The sequence below is a fragment of the Penicillium psychrofluorescens genome (assembly GCF_964197705.1).
Source record: "Penicillium psychrofluorescens genome assembly, chromosome: 6".
Classification (NCBI taxonomy): domain Eukaryota; kingdom Fungi; phylum Ascomycota; class Eurotiomycetes; order Eurotiales; family Aspergillaceae; genus Penicillium; species Penicillium psychrofluorescens.
This window is the reverse complement of record NC_133444.1, coordinates 2,755,585-2,780,075: the sequence shown is the minus strand read 5'-3', so window position 1 is coordinate 2,780,075 and position 24,491 is coordinate 2,755,585. Positions and strand designations below refer to the sequence as shown.

Sequence of the window (24,491 nt, the reverse complement as noted above, 5' to 3'; positions counted from 1 at the left end):
TGGATCCACGGTGGAGTGCATTAACCCCAGAAATGGTGGTCGCACGATGACAAAAGTGGCTGGGTGTTTTGCTTTTAGTTCCAGGTTGACCGAGGAGGAAGTGGGCTAGGGATAATGATTGGAGCGATCTCGTAGACGCCGATCCTGTCAGAGGGATGACATCAGGGCGCTTGGCTCACGAAACGCGGTGGTGGTTGGTTGGCCGAGCTGAACTGAGTTGTGGTGTCGAAGAAAGAAAGCAAGAAAGAAAGAAAGAAAGGCGAGAGGATTCCGCAAATAGGATAGGGAGAGACTGCCCATACAACGGACTGTGTACGATTCTCCCGAACGGGCAGGAGCGAGATCAGCCACAGGGGGTCAGCCACATTAGATAAGCAGCAGCGAGTAAACACGCTAAAATCACTTTACACGCGAACGCGCGACTCGGTCAGATGGCTCGCGTTTTTCTTTCTCCCTTGCCCGCCGGACCTTCAATCCCCATCACCTTCCTGTATTCTCTCCCACCACCCATCCACCCATAAACACACCATGTCGTCCCCGGCTTCCAGTCGTCGGAGAGGACGCTCCTCCCAAAACCCTACCGCGTCTCCCTCCTCATCCCGCCAGGAGCCTCCCAGCAGCCCGACCTTCCAGGCCACGCCCCGCGCGTCCCGACGCCTGGCTGCCGATGGAGCAATCCCAACCTCATCACCAATGTTCTTTCAGTCGTCTCCTAACAAGGGCCCCAGTGATGCAAGTACACCAGATGTTCGCATGGACGAGCCTAGCTCGCCGGCACGAGCGCCGTCGACAATGGATGATGGCGACCGAACCCCCCGCGGAAATGCCCAAGTCAGAGGTACGACCATCTCTTCCGCGTCGAATGGTCTCAATCCACTAAACCTCTAATACAGACTCGTCTCCCATTCACTACATCCCTAGCTCTAGCCCTACGCGAGGTGCTAGCCGAACAGACATCCGTTCCGACCTGCGCTCAGATGCACTGAGTGTGAGCAGTGGCCTGTTTGTCTCCTCACAACAAGACCAGGACCGGCGGGGGGTTTCCCGCCGCAGCGATCTGCATTCGGGCGGCTTTGCTTCGACCCCGAATCGCAGGAACCGCATGTTCGTGGATGCCAATGGGATGCCGGCGGGCGAGGGTGCGCCTCGCTCCGATGCCACTTTCTCCAACATTCACCCCGGCACCTCAGAGGCGGAGGCCATGGCCGGCAACTCATCACGGGTGATTTGGGGCACGAACATCTCGATCCAAGACTCCATGTCTGCCTTCAAAAGCTTTCTCTATAATTTTTCAACCAAGTACCGTCTGTGGGCGGATGGTGCGACGGAAGATGAGACTCGGACGATGGGAGATGTAGCAGACAAGCGCGAATATATCAACATGCTGAACAATATGCGCAAAATCGGTCTGATGACCTTCAATCTGGACGCCGCAAACCTCAAGGCGTATCCGTCTACACTCAAGCTGTGGCACCAACTGCTTGCATACCCACAGGAGATTATCCCCCTGATGGATCAGACTGTCAAGGATGTGATGGTTGATTTGGCATTGAAGGAGATGGACGTTCTCCGATCAGAGAGCCAGCGAGGTGTCCAGGGTCGGGACCGACGCGGCCAACCAATTCTCACCTCTGATGGCGCTGTTCCGTCGGGTGATGTTCCTGACCTGGTGGGCGAAGTTGAGGCGATGACTTTCAAGGTGCTTCCGTTCGGTCTGGACAAGACCGTGAACATGCGAGACCTTGACCCAGCTGGTAGGGTTTCCTCGTCCAATATCCCGATTTAATTGCTGACTTTCTCCAGATATGGACAAGCTGGTCGCGGTCAAGGGGTTGGTCATCCGAACCACTCCAACTATTCCTGACATGAAAGAAGGTGAGTTACTTATGGTCTCTTGGCGTTTCGTCCTGCTCACACTCTGGTAGCATTCTTCCGCTGCAGCGCCTGTGGCTATGGTGTGCAAATCGACATCGACCGGGGCCGAATTGCCGAGCCTACCACCTGTCCTCGGGGCGGATGTGAGGAGAAGAACACCATGCAGCTCGTTCACAACCGCTGTTCTTTCTCCGACAAGCAGGTCATCAAGCTCCAGGAAACCCCTGACAACGTCCCCGATGGGCAGACACCGCACTCGGTCTCGCTCTGTGTGTATGATGAATTAGTCGACTCTTGCAAGGCTGGTGACCGTGTCGAGGTGACTGGAATCTTTCGATGCAACCCGATGCGCGTGAGTGCCCGTCAGCGCTCCCAGAAGTCGCTGTTCAAGACGTACGTCGATGTCCTCCACGTGCAGAAGGTCGACCGCAAGAAACTCGGGATCGACGTGTCGACCGTTGAGCAAGAAATGTCTGAACAGGCCGCCGATGCGGACCATTCGCGCAAGCTCACGGAGGAGGAAGAGGAAAGGATCAAGCGGACCTCCTCGCGTCCCGATGTTTACGAATTGCTTGCTCGATCATTAGCCCCCAGTCTCTACGAGATGGACGACGTCAAGAAGGGTATTCTGCTGCAACTGTTTGGCGGCACGAACAAGACGTTTCAAAAGGGCGGCAACCCACGGTATCGCGGCGATATCAATGTGCTGCTCTGCGGTGACCCGTCTACCGCGAAATCCCAGCTTCTACGCTACGTCCACAAGATCGCCCCTCGTGGTGTCTACACCAGCGGTAAGGGTTCGTCGGCCGTCGGATTGACTGCCTACGTGACTCGCGACCCGGAAACTCGACAGATGGTCCTGGAGTCCGGTGCTTTGGTGTTGTCGGATGGGGGTGTCTGCTGCATTGACGAGTTCGACAAGATGAACGAATCCACTCGGTCCGTCCTCCACGAAGTGATGGAACAGCAGACGGTGTCCATCGCCAAGGCGGGCATCATCACGACCCTGAATGCGCGCACTTCGATCCTGGCGTCCGCCAACCCGATCGGCAGCAGGTACAACCCGAGGCTGCCCGTTCCACAAAATATCGATCTGCCCCCGACCCTGCTCTCTCGATTCGATCTTGTCTACCTGGTGCTGGATCGGGTGGATGAGACGGAGGATCGTCGGCTGGCTAAGCACTTGGTCGGCATGTATCTGGAGGATAACCCGGAGAATGCCAGCTCTCAGGAGATTCTGGTAACTTGCATCTCATCTCAACATTTAGGAGCTTCCACTGACCCATTATTCTAGCCGGTTGAATTCCTGACAGCCTACATCACCTACGCAAAGACCCAGATCCACCCCGTGCTGACCCCTGCGGCCGGCCAGGCTCTTTCGGATGCCTATGTGGCCATGCGTAAGCTTGGTGATGATATCCGCAGTGCCGAACGCCGCATCACAGCCACCACCCGCCAACTGGAATCTATGATCCGACTATCCGAAGCCCACGCACGCATGCGGTTGTCGCACGAGGTGACCGTCGACGACGTGGAAGAAGCCGTGCGACTGATCCGGTCCGCCATCAAGCAGGCCGCCACCGATGCCCGGACAGGCCTGATCGATATGGGCCTGCTGACCGAAGGGACCAGCGCCAGCGAGCGGCGGCTGCGCGAGGACCTCAAAAAAGCCGTGATGGCCCGGCTCGAGGAGCGCGGCGGGGTCAGCGGCGGCGCCGTGCGCTGGGCTGATCTCTTCCGCGACATGAACGAGAACAGCGACACGTCCCTGGAACACAGTCAGTTCGGCGATGCGGTGCGCGCGCTGGAGGCCGAGGGAGCGGTCAATGTCACTGGGGAGGGAGCCCGGCGGAGTATTCGGCGGGTTGCTGGCCTGCCGTAGAAAATGTGACGAGACTATGATTCTTGCGTTAATAATGAATCTGGCAGCATGCCATCCCTTGCTTGTTGCGGAACAGGAGTTGGCGGCGGGCGTTGATTCGGGAGAGTGCCTGTTTTTGTCCGATGCAGGGACTCACTAATGCCATGTGCGGTTCTCCACGATTTGATCTGGTCTATAGATTGGAATGTTATTTCCCAGTCAAGCTGTACGTACAACAACAACAATACCAATAACAATAACAACAACAACGTCATTAATCTTCGCCTGGGCTGCTGTAGCCGACTTGCGTAGGACGCCCTCTTCCATTGACACCGGAATCATCGATCGAACCCTCGACGCCGAACCCACTCCGAATCGGGAATACCTTTCGGCGGCCAGGACGCAAGTGGAGCAGTATTAGAGGAGTACGTCACCCAATCGAGTAACCAAGACAAGGCAACAAAATTCCCTGAAATCGAAAGGGAGCGCCCATTCAGAAAAGGCTAGGCATAGCACGCCATAGAATCTGAGCTGTCGAGCTGCGCCCCATATTGATTTCAGGAGCTTCCCACGCCATTCGCCCAATTTATGACCTCACCCTCACTAAAAGTAATAGTCCCCCAGCAGCAAGGCAGGGGACAGGACATTATTTGAGTGTGGGCCGTGCCTTTCCATCCGTGTCCGGCGTACATCCGTGGTACACAGCGGAGCCGCCGGGCGATTCGCAATACACACTGGACCGGTCATGTCATCCCGCCTCCTACTCCACCAATGACCGAGCATGGTTGGCTCGGTTGCCTAAAGGGGGTCCTGTCCCAGGCCCTTTTTATGAGCGAGTGAAATTATCCGACCGAGACCGAGACTCTGTGCTTGCGTGCGTCACTTCTCGCGCTTCCGGTGAGTCCGGATTGGAAAACTCTGAGCATCGCCAGGGGTTGTGGAACCTGGCACTGGGGATTGTCGTTACTTGTGTTGACTTTACAATTGCTTGTAGGGGGAACAGTTGATCCTAATTTAGTGGACTACGCGATCTGGTAACCGAGGGAGATGGTCTACCTCCATCCCGAGGTCTGTCTGGCGTGTTGGTCACTCTATACAATTCTAACAACTTGGACTACTAACGCACACCATCTAGGACACTAAGACAACAGGATCACGGGCCAACAAAGAAAACGCGAGGGTTGGCCCCTAACCCATGAAGGGTGGTGCTGGCCCCGATTATGGCCAACATGACCAAACTCTAACCAATTGCAAAAGACCCTGGCAAATGGCGACATTCCTCATCCAAGCTTTGATTGCGACGCGCACGGTGTAGATATCGCCATACCAATTAAATTCCCACACAAATGACAAACTCCATCCTGATCATTTGAATCCGATCGTTATTCCATTTGGCCATGGTCGTCAACCACAGCAACTGCTTACTTTTTAGTGTGAGATTGAGTTACCGCTGCAAGGCTTGGCAGTAAATCACCACGGACTTTATCCACGGCCCGGAAGTCAAGACCCTGTATTTTTAGAATTTTAGGCAGGGTTTTCTAGGAGGAAAGCCGCAAAACGGGGCCAATAAATGCATGCCTAGTTGGTGTTAGTGTTGGCGAGCCAGGGTCTGGCGCAGGCGCCCTAACCTAGGCTGGGGACACAATGTACTCCGTTGTTGGTGCCCTGGGGCCCAATAAGCTTTAGTCGTCGTAATCCCTCCCATCCCCCCCGTCCCAGGGGTCATACCCACCTTGCAGAACGTCAGAAGAATGCCAGCCAATTGGTCCTATGGTGGCCATGTGTATATAAAGGAGGTCCCGCCTTACAGTTGCGGGCGCCTCTTGGCATGAATGCTTCCAGGGATCTATTTCTTCTCTCCTCCATCCACCACTCTACCCGCCCCGGTACATACAGACCACCACTATGTTGCCATCCCACACAGCCTGGATTCCGGGCCTACTACTCGCCTTCGCTACGCTGGTCAACTGTGGCAATCTCATCTTCACCGACCCAAATGGCGACGGACAATGCTACCTTCAATTAGAAGGGATCCTCGAATGCACCGGGCAAACATCCGACTCGATCGGAGAGATTAACTGGGAAGGCTACTGCTCCAAATGTACGAATCGTCTCTCCAACCGTCTTTCCCTTTCTTTCTTTTCAGAGTCTAACATTTGAATTTTAAAACAGTCGAGATGATGGCCGATAACCCGCCGACGTCATGGGTCACAATCTGCGACCAGTATCTATACGTGACCTGGTCCAAGGACCTCTGGGACAACCACATTGCCCATTTCCAATTAGGACTCCCATATAACGATACGCGGCTTGATATCGTGGGCATCACGAATTACGAGATGGGGCAAGTTAATAACGTTGCTGTCACGACGCCGCTTCCGACGTGGTGATAGTGCTTGAGAATGACCATGATGATGACGGCGTACATTCTTGTTTCGGGTTGTATAATCTATGTTCACATGTCTGTGTATATGCATCGAGGCGGAGGCGAATACCCATTTGGAGGTGTTATATCAGGATTTTCATGGCGTCTTTAGGGGAATCAATCTAACATGCACATTTCTTTTCTTTCTCCCGGTCGAACATGGCCAGGAGATCCAGGTCACGATCTCCTGGCCCGGTCAAGCTTGCTGACAGTCTGTACATTGGTGGTCACACGTGAGAAAAGCCTGTGACTCGCAGAACTGCGTTGGTGCTAGAGCGTCTAGTTGTACGACACGCTTGTTTCTTGATTTCTTGGTGAGTCTGTATTGCTGATGAATAGGTCCTTAACCACTGTTCCAGAGCGAGGTGGAAAACGTTCTCGAACAGGAAGGAAGGATATGACGGAATCCTGGCAGGGGGGCTTCCAAGCCACCAACGATGGCGAAATCCCAGCGCAAGTTGGTGTTTCATCCTCGACTTTTCTCCCTGTCCTCCATTATTATTATTCTCCTCCACAACCATCATCACACGTCACCTCCATTGGATCAGGTTCTTCTTTTGCAGCGATCTCAAGGTTTTTCAGAAAAGTTCGATGTCGAAGTTCTCCCTGCAGAGCAAGCTCAGCCAAAAGTATTGTCCGAAGTCACACAGACCCAACTAACCCGCCCTACCTCGAGCAGCACTACATCCCGAATGCACACAGGGGGGTTGGATTGTTTATGCAGTTATGATGTGACCCAGAGAGGAAATTTCGTTTGGAAGGAATGCTCATTGGGGGATAGCCGACCAGTGACGGCGATGGTCGACGATTTTGCACCAGGAGAGTTGGACAACGAACGCGTTGTACAACACTCGCGGGTTGAGAAGATGACCATGGAGCGCTGAATATGAGCTTCAGTGGTGCCGATGTTTTTGATCTCCTGGTTCTCAGCTTCGTCAGCCGCAGGAGAATGGAACTCAGCGCCTGGTCCCGTATATTCGAGCCATGATCGATGGTGAAATATAACAGCATCGTTTCTTGTCAGGTCTCGCTGAGAACAGCAATCCGCCAAAAGTCCACTCACAATGATTTCTCGTCGCATCCTCACTCTGGCGCTTCTGCTCGCACCGAACTGGGCCAGTCCAACCGCCACATCTCCCTCGATGCTACCTCCTACCGTTGCGTCCAGCTCAACAGATATCGCTGCAGTCCAAGTCAACCAACTAGCCCGTTCCGCACTCAATTTAGCCCTCGATATAGTCATCAATAATACCACCAGCCAAGAATCGGGAGGTTGCACAATGGAGAAACTACGAGTCCGCCGCGACTGGAGGGCCTTTTCTCGGGCACAGAAAAGGGCATATATCGAATCCGTGCTCTGCTTAACCCATCTACCCTCAAGCACGCCTGCAAAGGATGCGAGAGGAGCCAAGAATCGGTATGATGATTTTGTGGCCGTACACATAGTCAAGAGCGACTTCGTCCACCGCACGGTACGTGTTTTAACCCGGATTTTTTTTAAAGCACTGATGATAGGAATAGGGTGCGTTCTTGTCCTGGCACCGCTACTTTGTTCATGGATTTGAGCAGACCTTGCGCAATGAGTGTGGGTATACAGGTGATTTCCCGTACGTTGCTCATTGTTTCCAACGAATCCCACTCACATATCCCGACGCTAGGTACTGGAACTGGGGCGCAGATACCGAAGACATGACCAAATCCGAAGTATTCGACGGAAGCGACACATCCCTATCCGGCAACGGCGCCTTCATCCCCAATCAGCCCGATATCTCGGTCGACATGGCCGGATACCCTCGGTTGAATTTCACCGCCGGGACGGGGGGCGGCTGCATGACGAGCGGACCGTTCCAAGACTACACCGTGGATATGGGACCATCGACTCTGTCCATGCCCGGCGGGAACGTGAGCAGCATGTCCAACCCACTGGACTATAACCCGCGGTGCCTGAAGCGGTCCCTCACGACATCGATCCTCCAACGCTACGCCAACTACACAGCGATCGCACAGCTGATCCTGAACTACCACGACATCTGGGACTTCGAGACGGTCCTGCAGGGCGTCCCGGGGAGTGGGCTGGGCGTTCACGGCGGCGGACACTACGCGATGGGTGGGGATCCCGGCCGGGATATGGATGTCAGTCCTGCCGACCCGGCATTCTGGCATCACCACGGCATGATTGATCGTGTGTGGTGGATCTGGCAGCATCTGGATCTGGATGATCGGCAACAAGCTATTTCGGGGACGGGCACATTCATGAACCAGCCCCCGTCGCCGAATACCACGTTGGATACGATGGTGGATTTGGGGTTGGCGGTTCGGGGTGCTCCGGTGGCCATGCGGGAGTTGATGAGCACGACGGCGGGGCCGTTCTGCTATGTGTATTTGTGATTGTACGTCCTTCCTCTATGTCCGAATGGAGATCCTCGGCAGAAGACGCCGGGAGCTTCGTCGCACTATTCCTCTTTCACTCTTAGCGCTCTCGTGCGCAAAGGACTGGTGAGCAGGGCACGTGGTGGGGTGCTGAGTCAGCGCGGATCCATGACGCTCAAAAGTAGTAGTTCCTAGCTGTGTGTGTTGGTGTGTGGAAGAAGAAGAAGAAGAAGGAGAAAGGAAGAGTTGGTCGAGATGTTGGTAATTGTAGCCCGTCCAGCCAATTGACTCTCCTTCACTCGCGCTGAGCGGTTACTCCGTGTAGCTTCGTCGAGCATATTCTGCATGTCCCACCAAGCTCCGGCCCACCCAAACTAACCGTTCTCGGGAACCGTTTCAACCGTCCCAGCTCTGCTCTTCTCCTCTCGGGCCATGTTCTCTCTCTGCAAGAATCTCCCTGTCTGGTCTGACGAGCATTCACCATGAGGTATTGACTCCCATTCCTCCGTCTCTCCCTCCACCACCCAGATCGGAACGGCAACATTCCCTCCCGCGCCGATCGGGGATTCTGCCCGCATTGCTGACCCTCTGTCACTCCAGGTTCGGCGAGTATCTCCAATCTTCCATGATCAGGGAGTACCGCCCCTTTTACATCGCCTATGACCAGCTCAAGAAAGCTCTCAAGACCGAGTTTGCCTTTGCGCCCACCCCCGAAACCCCCAAGCCCGCACGCAAGGAATGGACCGAGGACGATGAGAAAAATTTTGTCGCTTTGCTCGAGAGTGAGCTCGAGAAGGTGTTCTTGTTCCAGAAGCAGAAGAGCGAGGAAATCGTCGAGCGCATCAAGCTGAGCAAGGACGAGGTCGACGATGTGGTCAGTCGCCTCGAGGACGCTGTGCAGACCCGCCGCGGGAGCGTTCGCCCGTCCCGACCACCTCCATCCGACGAGGAGTTCCTCGAACTCGAGCAGATCCTGAGTGATATCATTGCGGATGTCCACGATCTGGCCAAATTCACCCAGCTCAACTACACCGGCTTCCAGAAGATCATCAAGAAGCATGATGTGCGTACATCTCCACCTGGAACCTGCTCGATTCTGACCAATTGCACAGAAAGAAACCCAATGGTACCTGAAACCGGTCTTTGCCGCCCGTCTCAATGCCAAGCCCTTTTTCAAGGACAATTACGATGCCTTCGTTATCAAACTGTCCAAGCTCTATGACCTGGTCCGGACCAAAGGCAACCCAGTCAAGGGCGATGCCGCGGCAGGTGGCGGGCAGCAAAACTTTGTACGCCAAACGACCAAATACTGGGTGCATCGCGACAACATCACCGAGTTGAAACTGGTTATTCTCAAGCATCTTCCGGTTCTGGTCTTCAATGCCAGCAAAGAATTCGAAGAGAAAGATACCGCCATCTCTTCGATCTACTATGACAACCCCGAAACCTGGGAATTGTACCAGGGCCGCTTAAAGAAGACCGAAGGTGCCGAAGCCATCCGTCTGCGCTGGTACGGTGGAATGGAGAGTGATCAGATTTTCGTGGAGCGCAAGACTCATCGCGAAGACTGGACGGGGGAAAAGTCCGTCAAGGCGCGGTTCTCACTGAAAGAAAAGAACGTCAATGCCTACCTGGACGGCCGCATGACGGTGGAACAGATTTTTGAGAAAGCCCGGAGAGAGGGTAAGAAGAGTGAGGCGGAGATTAACGACCTCGAGCAATTGGCCCGTGAGATTCAGTACCGGGTGATCACCCGGCGCCTGGTCCCCGTCACACGAACCTTCTACCACCGCACTGCGTTCCAGCTGCCTGGCGATGCGCGAGTGCGGATTTCGCTCGATACGGAGCTGACGATGATCCGCGAAGATAACCTGGACGGCCGCAGGCGAGCTGGAAACAACTGGCGGCGCATGGATATCGGCGTCGACTTTCCTTTCTCCCAGCTGCCGCCCGAAGACATCGACCGATTCCCCTATGCAGTGCTGGAGGTGAAGCTACAGACCCAGGCCGGCCAGGAACCGCCACAATGGATCCGTGATCTGACGTCCAGCCACCTGGTGGAGGGAGTCCCCAAATTCAGCAAGTTCATTCATGGGACTGCCACGCTTTTCCCTACCCGCATCGACCTGCTTCCATTCTGGATGCCACAAATGGACGTGGACATCCGCAAGCCCGTGTCTCGTCGCTATGGGATCCATCGACCGCTCCCAAGCACCTCTCTATCTGCCAATGATGAGGACTCCGACGAGGACGAAACACCGAGCATAGGACAGACGCTGACCGACGACTCGATCGGTTTGTTTTCGGACGCCAACGGCAACGCACTTGACATCGAGGAGCGCATTGCCGCGCTCCCCACGCCCGGTGACGCGGACTATCCCCTGTATGACTCGGACGATGAGTCCGTCGGCACCGATGAGCTGGAGGAGGCTCGGCGCGTGGGTGGCGCGTACTATGCAAACCAGCTGGTCAAGTACTACGCCCGCCGCACCGGCCATGCCATCGGACGCGGACTGCTGGCTCTTATTCCCCGCCCTCGTCCAACCTCCCTGCCTCCCCCTGAACAACGCGGAATCGCCGTCATGGGCGCCCAGCGCACACTACAACGGTTCCAAGCACCCCCCGGCAAACGTAAGCCTCACCCGTCTCCCCCCCTGCCCTCCCATCATTTTATATTTTAGCATCATACTAACAAGAAAACAAGGCATCTTCGTCCCTGTCCGCGTTGAACCAAAAGTCTACTTCGCCGCCGAACGCACCTTCCTATCCTGGCTCGAATTCTCCATCATCCTCGGCGGCATCGCCGCCGCCCTCTTGAACTTTGGGACTGACTCCGCGACGCTCGCCTCGTCCTGGGCCTTCACCGTCCTCGCCGCAACGGCCCTCGTCTACAGTTTGTTTTTGTACATCTGGCGCGTCGACAAGATCCGCAAGCGCCGCGATGTCAAGCGCGTCTATTACGAGAAATGGGGTCCTTCTGTTGTGGGGCTTGGTCTGGTTGCTGTGATTCTGGTGAATTTTGGATTGCGGATCAAGGCTGGTGGGTTTATGGCTCCCGAGGGTAGGTCTGGGAGGCATGGTGGTGAGTTGTGAGTTTTGAGTTTTGCGGATGCTTGTCACTATCTACGTCCCCTGTTGGAGTTTTCAAGGTTCCTGGCGTTGTTTTGTTGGGATGTACGATGTATAAATTGCACGCAGTGCACCAATGCAAATAGTTGAAGGGCATCCAGGAGAAACGAGTCCATTGGTAGTTACGTAGCCATTCCTCCATTACATATCAGATTCGGAACCTTGCAATTGTGACGTTTAAAACCCTCACCATCACCAGGCGGCTACCCACTCGAACACAGGTTGACTGGGACCCAAGGGCCTAACTCCACCCCGACGCACAACGGCAAAAAGCACCTGCAGCATCCTCCACGCCTCCCACAGCTCCTTCTTGTCCATCCCAGCCTCGACAGCAAGCCAATGGTATGCATCCTCGTCCAAGTAGTTAAAAAGCCAGATCCTCGCCTGCGTCTCCATCGCTTCCCACTCTTTGAAGCGCTCGTGACCCTCTGGGAGCGGGCGAATCTTGTGGGTGATGATATCCCACACGCGGTGATGCTTAAGAAGCATCTCCACCTTCGATGCCCATGTCCCACAGTCGCGGCTGTTGGACGATTGTCTGAGATTCCTGATGCGAAATTCATCGGAGCTGAAGGTGGAGGCGGGCCTGGAACTGAAATGCTCTAGCTGGTTCACGGTGGCGGCGAAGGGCGAGTCGGGTTTGTTGGTTTCTGAGTTCGAGGATTGGATAGTCCATTCACATGTGTGCGTGGAGGAAGCATCGTCGTCGTCGTCGTCCATGTCGAAGGTCTTGGCCGTGAGACGTTCCTTCTCCAGTTCAGTGAGGGACATGTAGATGCCCAGTGCTTTGGAGAGCGACAAATCTTCATCCCCAGTGTCCTCCTTAGCTTCCCGTTCGAGCATCGCGATCCTCTGCCGGAAATTCTCCTGGTCGTAGATGGCCCGCGCCACAACCTGATCGATTTCCTCCAGGCCTGCGCGGAGGGCCACAAGATCGTGGAAGATCCCTCTTCGCGTGGCTGGCGATTGATAAATCTTCGTATGTGCAGGTTTCCTGCTCCGAACGGAGGATACAGGGGTCTTTTGCACGGCCATCGGGACCATGCGCCGGGTCGGGGATTGTGCAGAGTTGGGCATGGTGGGCAGGCTAACACAGTAGATAGTGATTTGAAGAAGAGTTATTGGCTGATGGTAGGTTTGTCAAGTGAGAAACGTGATGGAGAGCAGGAAAGTTAGAGGAAGGGAAGTGGGATCTGGCTAGTTTATATAGACGGCAAACTGGAATCTACCTGTTTGCAAGAGACAAAGGAAACCTTCCAGGGGAATGGAAAAGTACGCACTCTACTGGTCTATAGATGCTGGAAATTGGACGCTGTTGGTTTGATTTGAGAGACGGTGCCATCAAATAGACAGCTAGAAAGAGAGTATTACAGGAGGGAGAGAAATTTGACTACAACTTTTGTATGTTGTTGAGTGTCTGAGGAGTTGAACTGAGACAAGTTGTTGAATACTCGCGAGCATCTACGGTTTCAGCCTCTTGATCACGCGCACACATATATCGAACAACACAGATAGCCTATAACATAACTTTGTTCGATGAATGCCTATAAAAAACGAATAAAAGTCAACGCGATCTATCTGTAGTCTATGAAAAGTCGACAAAAACCAAAAAAGTCAATCACAAAAGGAATCCATAGCCGCCCAGCCCACTAGTGTGCAGCCCACTAGTATCCATACTGGACCCCGAGAGAATACCACAACGACACCGGATTCCGCTGCCATGCCTGCTGAATCATGTCATCATAGACATTGGGCGCAAGATGAGACAGAATGCACGTAAGAGCAACCGTCTCCATATGGTGATAGACAAGGAACGACTCGTGGTTCGCCGGCAGCGGCTCCAGCTGTGCGTCGACAACGGCCCAGACCTGACGCATTTTCAGCAGACACTCCATTTTCACCGCCCACTCTGCAAAATTGTCCTTTCCCGTCAGAGGAGCGATATCCATGGCCATGTAGTGCTTGTCCACGGTGTTGTTTGCGAAGAAATCCAGGTGCTTCAGAGTGAGCTCCTGCAGGGGCTTCTGGAACGCGTGGAAGGCTTCACGTGCGCCTCTGAAGGGACTCATGTCCAGGAACAGGGTTGAAAGGGTATCGCTGTCGGATGAGTTGTCCGCGTCGCTGTTTTCGATGAATCTACCAGGGGTGGCGGGCTCGGCATCGCTCTGGGGTTCGATGGCCGCTACCGACTCGCTGTGGCCCACGGAGCGGTTGGTTGGACTGTCACCTTTTCGAGCTTTGCGAGGCGAGCAAAAGAGTGATGAGCCCTGAGATACGCGTCTCTTGCGAGCGATGGAGTTTGCCATTTGGATTCTCTGAGGAGCAATAGTGCCAGCCAGCGAAGACAATGATAGATGCGTGTTGGTGTTGGACCCATCCAGCCACATTCAGTCGCTATTTGTATATGTGCTTCGGGAAGTTCTTTTCCTGCAAAAATCTTAGGATTTAGTTGAAATGAAACATGCCATGACAATAAACTTGTTGTTGCTAAGATTAAATCCTTGTTCATGTCTGCCCGGCTAGCAAAGTTATGGTTTGAAGTTGACCTAGACATTGGTGAGACATGCAGTGCATTGTGTGGAGAATAAAGAGCGAGTACGTACATTGATAATCAGACTGGACCGTCAAGAACTATCAGCAAAGAATAGAACATCAAGCTCATTTCAGAGTCCACCCATTCTACGGATTGTAATTCACCACTGGCACAACAGTATCATCAAGGCTGACAGCAGAAGGGTTACTTTCCTCTAAGCCTGAGTACCTATTCAACCACCCAAGAACCTGTTGATGCCACACAAGACTATTCTCAGGATCCGTTACCCTAGAAGGACCCGTTTTGTTAGCAACCTTATTGGTGACACATTCGCAGACGAGACTATAGACTCACCAATGGTTCTCATCTGGAAAATTGAGTAAACGACTGGGTACGCCACGCTCTTGCAAAACGTTGAATAGACTAAGACCCTCAGCGATAGGGAGTCGGTAGTCGTTTGAGCTGTGGACGATCAGATGGGGCGTGCCGAACTGCAGAATGTGCTCTGGGGCAGATGGATCCCATCGCCGATAGTTGTCTCGGTTTGCCCAAAAAGTGCCATTGAACTTGACAGAGCGCAAGTCAATAGATGCACCAGGATATAAAGGAAAGCCAAAAAGAAAACTCACGTCATGTTCCATAAACCATAACTCGTCAGTCGAAATCTTGGCATCTGCCACAAACGTTCCGTCATGAGTGACCAATGCTTTGAACTTCCGGCCTAGAGGATTTCCTTGGATCCAATTGATCATGAAGCCCCCAAAGCTGGCCCCTACGGCTACACCATGTTCGGTGTCGACAAACTCAAAGTTATCGCGAACATACTCCCAGCATTTTTCCAGATCCTCGTAAGGATATCCCCCTGCGTAATGTTAGAGTGTATTGATACTGAAACAGAGAATTGGCTCACCCCAGTTGTTTTGAATCATATCAGTCAGCTCTTCTCCGAACCCTGAGCTGCCCGTTGGATTGGGTGCAACCACCACATAGCCCTGGTCTGCGAAGACCTTGTAGTTCCATCGCGTGCTCCACGAATTTCCCCAGGAGCCTTGGGGGCCACCATGGACGAAAAGCAGTAATGGGTAGGACCTCGTCCTGTCGAAGTCTGCCGGGTATACAACCCAAGAATGAATCTATAGATGATCAGGGATGGTGCTCTTTATGGAAATAAGAAGCCCTACATCGGTCCAGCTTCCTTCGAAGTAAAACTCATCCACATCTGCCGCGCTGAGCCCCTGAAGAGCAGGGTCGACTTCGTTTGCCAGAAATAACATATTTGGGGAAACGGATTCATGGTTTGTTCTAAAGACCATCCAAGAGTTCCAAATGGTTGATCCAGTTACTAGCATGTCCCCGTCAGGCAGCATGTAGTATGCAGACACCCACTCATTTTCTGTCAACCTGTGTGGAACAAAACTATCAGGCGCACTAGCAGGTATGTGAAACAAGCGGCTCCGAGCCTTATCTTCACATCCGACAATGAGACTTTGACCATCTCTTGTCCATTTGACCGTGTCCGGGGAACGGTCCCAGTTTTTGGCGACACTAGGTATAATCTCCTGCGAGCCAATGGTGTACACATAAAGTGTGCGACGATCTGACTCGTAGAAAATATCTTCCATTTGGAAGTATGCAAGTTGACGGCTGTCTGGAGAGAACGCAGGACCACTGGAATCCCCTCGAATACCGGCCGGTGTGTATGCACTATGCGGTCCATTGATTGCAACAGGGTCATGAGAGCCATCGTGAGAAGCTAAGTAGATGTACGAGGCCGTATGATTCGCACGCGGCAGCTCGGGAGCTTTACTCTTGAAAGCAACCAATTTTCCATTGGGAGAAATATCATAGTCAGACGAGCCGCCGAATGGAGGAGACGGAGATTCAAGGTTCTTGACACCCGCGACCAGATTGTTGAGAGGTTCTCGCATGTGGTAATATATTGAAGCCCGTTCCTTGATGTTCGTCTTTCTCAACGTCCCCGAGAACACAGCATTGAAAGTCGGAGTGAGCCAGGTGTCCCAATGCCGCACGTAAATGCTGTCGTAGATACGAGCTGAACTGAGTGAAGTTGTTACCAATTTCTCATTGTACGGTGTACCGTTAGAATGGGACTGTCCATGGACCAGGAAATGAATATCTCCCGATTCAGCAACAGCGGTCTTCAGCCCAGAAAACGAGGACGGTAAAGACGCAGCCTTGTAACGACTATTGGAGATCAGGAAGAGATCAGACTGTGAGCAAAGAAACCTACGAGTTGATGAAATCAGACGTTTCCGCAATCCACAGTTCCACACCCCCAGGAATTTCAGCGTTAGTGCTGTTGATGTACAGCACTGCGGAAGGGGTTGACCCGAGCCAGGTCATCTCTGCGATATTGCTGTCCTCGGTAAGAACCGAGACGCTCCCGGTATCCAGATCCATAAGACTCCACCATTTCGTTGAGGAATGGTTTCTGAATGAGTATTGAGATGTTTCGAAAAGTGCGATCTCCTGGACAAAGGTTAGACAGATACTACAGGCTTGCGGGGAAGGATGGAGACGAAGACTCACGCCTGCTGGATTAGGGAGTGCTTCACCTCGCCGGGGAGCTGCGATCAACTCTCTAAGAAGCTTAAATTAGCAAAAACCAAGAACAAGAACATTATTAGCACCGACTCCGGAGTGAGTGCAGCGGCCGAAACCACCGCCGATCCGAGGGCGAGCCATTGGAGAGTTGCGCGCATGTCGGCGACGAGGTACATGCACACACCGATAAACACAGACGCAATGAAGACCAAATGCCGCAGGGTCTTCAATGATACTGTGTGAGTGTGCTTGAAACTTGGAGGTGCATTGTCGGCGGTGGCAGACATCGACTCGCGGATCGCAGCTGCCCGATCAAGGGCGCATTTTACATTCCTAACGGGAGACAGGAGCCCAGCAGCACAAGTTTCAGCTCTTATCAGTCAAGGCAATGGCCTCGATAGCTCAAGCCGACCTCGCATTTCAAACAAAGAAACCCGCGATGGGTAGAGTGCCAAGCCTGAAGCCGTCCGTTATTGATTACCTTTTTGGGATTGAGCAATCCGTTCAACCAAAACTCCTACGCACCTTGCGACTAATGAGTTTAAAAGATTATGTACTGTATGGAACAAGTGCAATGAATTTGATAAATCCCCAAACTTCGTACACACTTCCAAGTTAGTACTCGAAATCATCATCTACACCTCCTTTGCCTGCGGTCTCCTTCGCTACTGCCTCCTGCTTTCGATACATTTCCGCTACAGCGCGGGTTGTGGTCGCCTGATCCGGCTTCTTGTCTTCGCGTGGCTTGATAAAACGAGGAAACCGGAGAGAAACACCTTTTCCACCGCCGGTAGTCCCTTCGAACTCATCCGCGGCAGCCTTGTAGCGAGGACTGAGAGTCAAGTCGGCAGTCTTGACTTCCCACACCAGTTTTGGCTCAAACCAAACATCTGGCTGATCCTTGGGGACAGTGGAATGCGAGTAAAAGGGTTTCGGCCGATCGATGACCATAGGCAGAAGCTCAGTGTGGAGCTCTTCGAGACGCGCTTCGGAAAAGCCAGTGCCGATGTTGCAGATGGTCTCGTACTTTTCAGTATTGGGGTTATAGGCGGCGAGAAGGAAGGCGCCGTAGACCGAGGTTCGTTTACCACGACCGTAGTATGCACCAAGAACAACAAGGTCGAGGGAGTCACCAACTCCAGCGAGATAGTCTTTCTTGACCTATAACCAAGTCAGTGATAGGAAGATTGGAAGACAAAAAAATACATACCTTCAGCCAGTTGCGACTTCGTTTGCTGGGTTCATAACCACTTTCTGCCGTATCCAACATCTTCACCATTAGTCCTTCACATGAGGCTTTGACACTTTCTTCAAGTAGATTTTGGATCTCGTCCAGAACATTGCTGTTGCCAAACTGAGCGAATTGGAACTCGCCCTCGACGGGTTGGAAGCATTCGTGCATGAGCTCTCGTCGCTCGCGAAGCGATTTCTTAACACAGGGCTATGTCGTGGTCAGCAAGGAAAATAAAAAACAAAAGAAGGATACTCACCTCTCCATTGCAAAAAAGCAGATCAAATGCGAAGATGCACACTTTGACTTTTACATCTTCCGCCTTCACATCCTTCCGTTTACGAGTCATCAGCTGCTGGAAGGGGAGGACTTTCTTGTTGACAGTATCCCATGCGACTGTCTCGCAATCAAGAACGAAGCTCTTGACGTCCTTTTTGATCCAACCATCAAGCTTGCCCAGTACGTCAGGATACTTCTTAGATAGATCCTCCGAGTTGCGAGAGAAAATCGCACAGAGACCTTTGGCGTCCTTCTGGAGAGTGGCCGTGGCTCCGGGGTATTGGTGGATCGAGTCGGGTGCGACGTAGTGAATCTGGGCCCGTTCACCATCATACTTGTATTCACAGGTAAACTCCTTCCCTTCGAATCGATCAAGCACCTCAGTGATGGACTTGGTGGGTTTGGCAAGCATTGGCTTGAGAGGAATTCCAGGTTGCAGTTTGCATACTTCGGGCAGTTCAAACAGACCATGCTCCAGGATAGCAGGAACGATGACTTCGTAGGAAGGCAGTTCGCTGTATACCGTCTTGAGAACGGCCTCGCCTTGAGCCATCTTCTCTGCGGGCGGAGTCTTCTCGCCTTTGACTGCTGCTTCGTGGGTCACCACAGCTTGGGCAAGAGCAACAAGAACGGTCTTTTCTGCGAGCCCCAATCTCAACTTGCCCTCCAAGAAGCGAACAATGAATTTGGCTTCACTGGGACCACCTTTGTCCTTGGTGATGTCCACTCCTTTGCTCCCTTTGCCCGCGGTGGCGACATCAGCAGCAGACATCAGTTTCTTGATTCCCGAGATTTTCTTATCTTGAGAGCCATGGCCTTGAACTTTGGCAATTCCGAGTAGTCCCTCATGAACCCCTCTCACCGTCAATGGCTTTGGTTTGAACATTGTTGGCTGGTTAGACCGGCTCTTAGCTGCTACCAATCCAAGGTCACCGATCTCATGCTGGTCACTCTTGATCACAGAGAGGCTGCGACCAGTACTCTCGCCAATCGCCTTCATGATCAGCGATTCACCAATCCCCAATTCGATTCCAGCATAATCTGCTGCGAGCTTGTTGATCATGAGTTGAACGGTTGGAAGAAGATCTTGAGGTGTCAGGCGCAGAACCTGCTGGAGAAACAACGAACAGTGCGCCGAAATGATCAACCGCTTCGTGGTCATCTCGACGAGAGAGAAAGTTGTGCACAATGCCGCATATGGGACAGGCTCGCCTGCCTTCCAGTCCGGGTATGGGTCTTTCCCACTTCCCTCCAGTGTGGCTTGCACCTTTTCAATCGCTTTCTTCTTCAGCTCGGGTTTCGCCTCTTCTTCCTCTTCACTGGTCGATTGTTGGTCCTCTTCGTCCATCTTGGATAAATTTTCTTCTCGTTCAGGAGTCTCCTCCCCGGACGCTTTTTTCAGTACTGGTGGTGGTGATGACGCCTCCGCTTTGGCCCTTGGAGATTTCGGTCGTTTTGCGGGAGACGGTTTCGGTTCTGATGCAGAAGAACGATCTTCTGCAGCTTTACGTCGTCGTTTGACGGGCTGGACGTCAGATCCATCGCTGTCTTCCGCTTCCGCGCTCTTCTCTCGCTTCAGACTCTTTGCTTGCTCCGCTCCGTTAGCCGCTCCGTTAGGGGCGATGGCGTCAACCCCATTCTCTGCCTGGTTGTCGACCGTCTCGTTGTCTGCATCGCCACTCGATCTTTGCCGTTTCCCACCAAATGACAATGTGGTCTGCTTCTTCGGGGCTTGGTTCGGGTTGGCGTTGGATCCAAAGAACCGTCTGGATATGGCAGAAAGCGCGTTAGCAAAGGCATAAGATTTGACAGAGACAAATCCAAACTATTGGGCGCCTCCCGCCGCGGAGCAACATCGACGCACCCAAGAGTCATCTGGCCGTCGCGCACATACCCCAGAGTAGCTTGTTTCCCGCTTTTGTCGTCCGCCATGGTCCGTAAATGTGGTCGCGGGCCCAAATAAAATGGTAGGATGGATGAAGATCTTGGGGACACCAAGTACGAGAATGAGGATACGGGTTGACTCTGTGAAACTGCGCGGAGGATATGTCGAGTTCTTTGTCCCGTCAGTCTGGAACGCGACGGAGAGGTCAGCGCGGCGAGCTCTAAGCTGTGGATGGCGCGCATAAGCAAGTCGCGAGCAGGTCGGTCAATCAATCAGGACAACGCGCAGACGAGATAAACCGAAGGGCCAAGGTCTACCTGCTGGTCCAGGCAGAAACGGGCGTGGTTCTTGCCGCAACGCGACTGACGCGACTTCATCTTACTAAATTGGGGGAAACCGCCTTACCCACCGCTTTCAACTGCCGTGACAAACGAGTGGGCGGTCGAGTCTATCGCCGACTCTCTCTCTCTCACACCAACAACTTGCACAACAGCTACGGTCATGTCACTTTTAGTTTTCAAATTCCTGGACTTATAACGTGGGCTGGCGGAGTTTGCCAAAAGTGATTTTTCTGCATCGCCGTCAGGCGGTTGAGTACTGTTGCAATGGACAACACTCAGCGGCAAGAAACATTCGGAAAGGTGCGCGATTCTACTACGCGATCAACTGAACATAGCCTTGGATTCTAATGTGTCTATAGCTGCGTGAACCATGCGTCGAACTCAGCTCGATAGGCCTCAAATTCCGTGGAAATCAAGCCACAGCAGCGGAGGTGTTCCAGGCCGTCGAACCGGTACACAAGGTTTTGAAGCAATTCGCTGCAAAGAATGCCCTCGACGAAAAGCTAGCAGAATACGCATTTTTTCCGCTCACTCATATCTTCAATGATACGAAGAGGTTATCTGCGCGATGTCTGGAATCCGCAGTGAATTGTTTGCAAATCTTGGTGGCCGATGGCTGGCAGCAACGCATGTCTCCAGCATTAGGCAAGCAGTTGATCATCCTGTTAACGCTTATAATTGGAGGTTCGCCAAGTCATGGTGATGGGAAGGAACCTCTAAAACCAGAAGCATCGGAAGAGCTGGCCATTGCCGGGTTTAACTGTCTGAGGACGATATTTAATGTGTTGGAGGGGTCGGTAGCGGAGCAGACGATTTTCCATGAAATCGGCACCGCTACGGTTGTTGATCAAACGGTTTATATCTTACTCGAGGGGCTGGTTGATGAGAGATCGGACGAGGCCTGCTTGGCGGCTGCCAGATCCCTGCAAGCCCTGTACGCTCGCATTACGGATCGCGTCGTGCTGGCCAGTATCATGCCACGTACTGTTTCAGCACTGACGAAAGTACTCAAGCCAACTACGCAAGCTCGGCGATCGTACAAGCTGCTCCAGACATGTCTTGAGATTTTTACCGAATTGGTTCGGGCCGTGCTCAATGACTGTGTTGCCACCGCCACGACAAACGCCGTCTCAATTCCGCCAGAGGATGATAAGCTGGTTCTGGATGGTTCTTGGTTGAAGGCAACGACGACCCAAATCAAACTGGCATTAGCCAATGCCATTCAGGTTCGACGTCATGAACGTCCCGAAGTGCAGGCCGCTTTATTGAATCTCTGCTTGATGGTCATTGAGGAGTGCCAGGTCACCCTTGCCGACGCCATCTCCTTGATGGTGCAAACGGTTGTAGTTCTGGCGGATCAGGGGGACCTATCGCCCAATAAAGCATTCACGACGCTGGTCCACCTGGCCACGGTCTATCCGCCTGTGCTCGAGTCCCTCAAAGAATCACTCCACACGTGGCTGACCTCTTTCCCGCGGATCATGCACAGCAATGATGAGACAGCGAAACAATGGGGAGTTCGACAAATATCAACAGCCTTTCAAGTCTTGTCTCAGGTTCAGTCAGGATCAGACTTGCTCACCAGTAGCCTGGCGTCGGGGTTATGCGACAGTGTTGGGGCGGCAATCAAGAGCAACAATGCCCTACAACCTTTGGCATCGCCGGGTGATCTCAACCTTGAGGTGCTTCAATTGAGTGGCGAAACTAGAAGTTTCCCACCTGTATTGATGACGCACACGAGCCAGCAGCAAACTTTGAAAGACCTACGCTCGATGATCATCACGCTAAACAGTTCGGGTTCTGGAAATGATATAACACGGTCAATCGTCAACCGCGTGCATGCTTTATCCGATGAATCCGTCATTGCTCCATTCTGGCTGTCCTTGACATTCCTGAGAGATAATTCGCACTTTTCTGCTGGATTTGACGACTTTGTGTCTCTCGACCATGTAGAGCAGCAACCCTCACTGTCTGCACGCTCAAGTATGATTGAAGAGCTGTATTACACCTCTTTAACAATATTGAACGAACAGTCAGCCGGCACATCTCAAGACTGGCGTATATCAGCGCTAGCACTAGAGGCCATTGCCCTTCAGGCCCAGCAGCTCGGCGAAGTATTCCGGCCTGAGCTCATGGATGCTTTATACCCAACACTGCAACTGCTCGCATCCAGCAACTCCAATCTCCAACAGCATGCCATGACCTGCCTGAACGTTTTGACGACTGCGTGCAACTATGCCGACACAAGTTCAATGATCATTGAGAATGTGGATTATCTGGTTAACTCGGTAGCTCTGAAGCTTAACACGTTTGACGTGTCGCCATACCCGCCACAGGTTCTGTTTATGATGGTCAAACTGTGTGGTGGGCGACTTGTTCCATATCTGGATGACCTAGTCGACTCAATATTCGGAATCTTGGATCTCTATCACGGCTATCCAAAGCTTGTGGAGATGATGTTCAAGACTTTGGGCAGCATAGTTGAAGAGGGGGCCAAGAAGCAATCCCTGTTAACTATTGACGACGGCAGAGACAACAGCTCCTACAATCGTCGCAAGTCGTTGTACCAGCGGCTAGCTATCTCTACTATTGCCAAGGACATTGCCGACAGGAAATCCAAGCGAGCGAAGCACGCTGAAGAAGAGCTGGCCGACTCAGAGGGGAAAGTCTCACATCCAAAACAGCCCTGGTCCGAAACCTACAAACAACCACCGAAGGAGCCAGAATCCGTGGAAGAGCTTCTGCAGCAAGCCGAGTCTGACGAACCATTACCACCACCAAAAGAGCCTGAAGACAGCGAAAAGCCACTGAGTAAAACACACAACCTCCTTCTCCACATCGTCAAATCGATCCCCTCCCACCTCTCCTCTCCATCGCCGTACCTCCGACGCTCTCTCCTCTCAATGCTCACCGACGTGCTCCCCGTTCTCGCACAAAACGAGAACAGTTTCTTACCTCTCATCAACGACCTCTGGAACTCAGTCGCCGCGCGAATCATCTTCCCTTCATCATTGACCAACGGTTCTTCCTCAAAGACCCTCATCTCACGCACCTCAGACACCGACACCACATCACAGCCAGACCAGTACGGCTTCCAAGAAGAAACATTCGTCATCACCGCGGCCTGCTCGGCTATTGAAGCAATGGCCAAAGGGGCAGGTGACTTCATGGCCTCGCGCATTGAACCCGAGTTCCCGCGCTGGGAGCGTCTGTACCGACGCGTGTGGGAAAAAGTGCGCCAGGATGCTGAAGCGGCTAATGAGCGGCGTGCACGGTATCAGAAGCAGCAGCAGCGGAGCGGCACACAGCCCTCATCTACCGAGACTAGTCTCGAATTGAGCACGGCACTGTTATCATCCCTCTCCCTCGCTCCCGCAAGCGCAAGTGGTGGAACAGCCGGTCCCCGAGCCTTCACATCGTACCATACCCTATGGCGCGCATTACTGTCACTATTCCTAACTGTGCTCGCATACGTCCGTCTACCCGTCGCGGTGGGAGACCAGATCTGCGAGTTTGTAGTTTCGTGGATCGTGTTGTTTGCCGGAACAGAGTATTACTTCGATTCCACGCAGCGGGGCAAGCAGACTGCCGGGCCTGAGGATCCTGTGCTTCTCCAATCTGTGGAAGGTGCCATTCAAACGATGGAGGCCTGGAATGCGGATTTGACATGGTTTCTGTTTGTGCAGCATCGCTGTAAACAGCGCGGTGGTGGTACTACTCGGGATCTGGTGTCTGTGGGAAGTGGTGAGAGTCATGGGCTTTCGGTCAAGGTTTTTGGAGAGAAGGTTTCGTTTGCAGTGGCGGTGTTTTAGATTCCAGCTTTATCGTCCATGACAATGTAAATGGTCTTTTCACGCTACAGGATATCATGATGGAGTGAAAACTTCGGCAAAAAGAGTAGCGATTTGTCAACTAGCTAAGATACCTAAACTGGCTACAGTCCAAGAGAGCTGTAGGACCAGGAGATAACCCCAAAAACTGTCAAGTCAAGACGTAT

The 24,491-nt window shown here is 52.9% G+C and overlaps 9 protein-coding genes across 9 annotated transcripts; 5 read left to right on the top strand and 4 right to left on the bottom strand.

Moving 5' to 3' along the window:
• Positions 1–528: 528 nt before the first annotated feature.
• Positions 529–3,757, top strand: PFLUO_LOCUS9516 (MCM DNA helicase complex subunit; the record flags this gene model as incomplete). Its single annotated transcript, XM_073787352.1, has 5 exons — positions 529–838; positions 894–1,754; positions 1,804–1,875; positions 1,926–3,115; positions 3,170–3,757. The coding sequence occupies 5 exons, from the start codon at positions 529–531 to the stop codon at positions 3,755–3,757; spliced, it is 3,021 nt and encodes a 1,006-aa protein (XP_073643516.1).
• A 1,884-nt stretch (positions 3,758–5,641) lies between these two features.
• Positions 5,642–6,126, top strand: PFLUO_LOCUS9515 (uncharacterized protein; the record flags this gene model as incomplete). The annotated part of the gene is made up of 2 exons (XM_073787351.1): positions 5,642–5,837; positions 5,909–6,126. 2 exons carry the CDS (start codon positions 5,642–5,644, stop codon positions 6,124–6,126), a joined length of 414 nt encoding a protein of 137 aa, XP_073643515.1.
• Positions 6,127–7,225: 1,099 nt separating this feature from the next.
• PFLUO_LOCUS9514 (uncharacterized protein) lies at positions 7,226–8,549 on the top strand (the record flags this gene model as incomplete). The annotated part of the gene is made up of 3 exons (XM_073787350.1): positions 7,226–7,633; positions 7,683–7,768; positions 7,820–8,549. 3 exons carry the CDS (start codon positions 7,226–7,228, stop codon positions 8,547–8,549), a joined length of 1,224 nt encoding a protein of 407 aa, XP_073643514.1.
• A 464-nt stretch (positions 8,550–9,013) lies between these two features.
• Positions 9,014–11,624, top strand: PFLUO_LOCUS9513 (vacuolar transporter chaperone; the record flags this gene model as incomplete). The annotated part of the gene is made up of 4 exons (XM_073787349.1): positions 9,014–9,018; positions 9,132–9,594; positions 9,644–11,162; positions 11,236–11,624. 4 exons carry the CDS (start codon positions 9,014–9,016, stop codon positions 11,622–11,624), a joined length of 2,376 nt encoding a protein of 791 aa, XP_073643513.1.
• Positions 11,625–11,852: 228 nt separating this feature from the next.
• On the bottom strand, positions 11,853–12,737 carry PFLUO_LOCUS9512 (uncharacterized protein; the record flags this gene model as incomplete). Its single annotated transcript, XM_073787348.1, has 1 exon — positions 11,853–12,737. One exon carries the CDS (start codon positions 12,735–12,737, stop codon positions 11,853–11,855), a length of 885 nt encoding a protein of 294 aa, XP_073643512.1.
• Positions 12,738–13,324: 587 nt separating this feature from the next.
• Positions 13,325–13,966, bottom strand: PFLUO_LOCUS9511 (Dipeptidyl-peptidase 5; the record flags this gene model as incomplete). The annotated part of the gene is made up of 1 exon (XM_073787347.1): positions 13,325–13,966. One exon carries the CDS (start codon positions 13,964–13,966, stop codon positions 13,325–13,327), a length of 642 nt encoding a protein of 213 aa, XP_073643511.1.
• A 373-nt stretch (positions 13,967–14,339) lies between these two features.
• On the bottom strand, positions 14,340–16,557 carry PFLUO_LOCUS9510 (Dipeptidyl-peptidase 5; the record flags this gene model as incomplete). Its single annotated transcript, XM_073787346.1, has 6 exons — positions 14,340–14,481; positions 14,548–14,759; positions 14,823–15,055; positions 15,104–15,200; positions 15,606–16,398; positions 16,445–16,557. 6 exons carry the CDS (start codon positions 16,555–16,557, stop codon positions 14,340–14,342), a joined length of 1,590 nt encoding a protein of 529 aa, XP_073643510.1.
• Positions 16,558–17,373: 816 nt separating this feature from the next.
• PFLUO_LOCUS9509 (ATP-dependent DNA ligase Cdc17) lies at positions 17,374–20,200 on the bottom strand (the record flags this gene model as incomplete). The annotated part of the gene is made up of 4 exons (XM_073787345.1): positions 17,374–17,919; positions 17,969–18,199; positions 18,249–20,034; positions 20,133–20,200. The coding sequence occupies 4 exons, from the start codon at positions 20,198–20,200 to the stop codon at positions 17,374–17,376; spliced, it is 2,631 nt and encodes an 876-aa protein (XP_073643509.1).
• A 558-nt stretch (positions 20,201–20,758) lies between these two features.
• Positions 20,759–24,306, top strand: PFLUO_LOCUS9508 (uncharacterized protein; the record flags this gene model as incomplete). The annotated part of the gene is made up of 2 exons (XM_073787343.1): positions 20,759–20,794; positions 20,854–24,306. 2 exons carry the CDS (start codon positions 20,759–20,761, stop codon positions 24,304–24,306), a joined length of 3,489 nt encoding a protein of 1,162 aa, XP_073643508.1.
• Between the last annotated feature and the right edge of the window lie 185 nt (positions 24,307–24,491).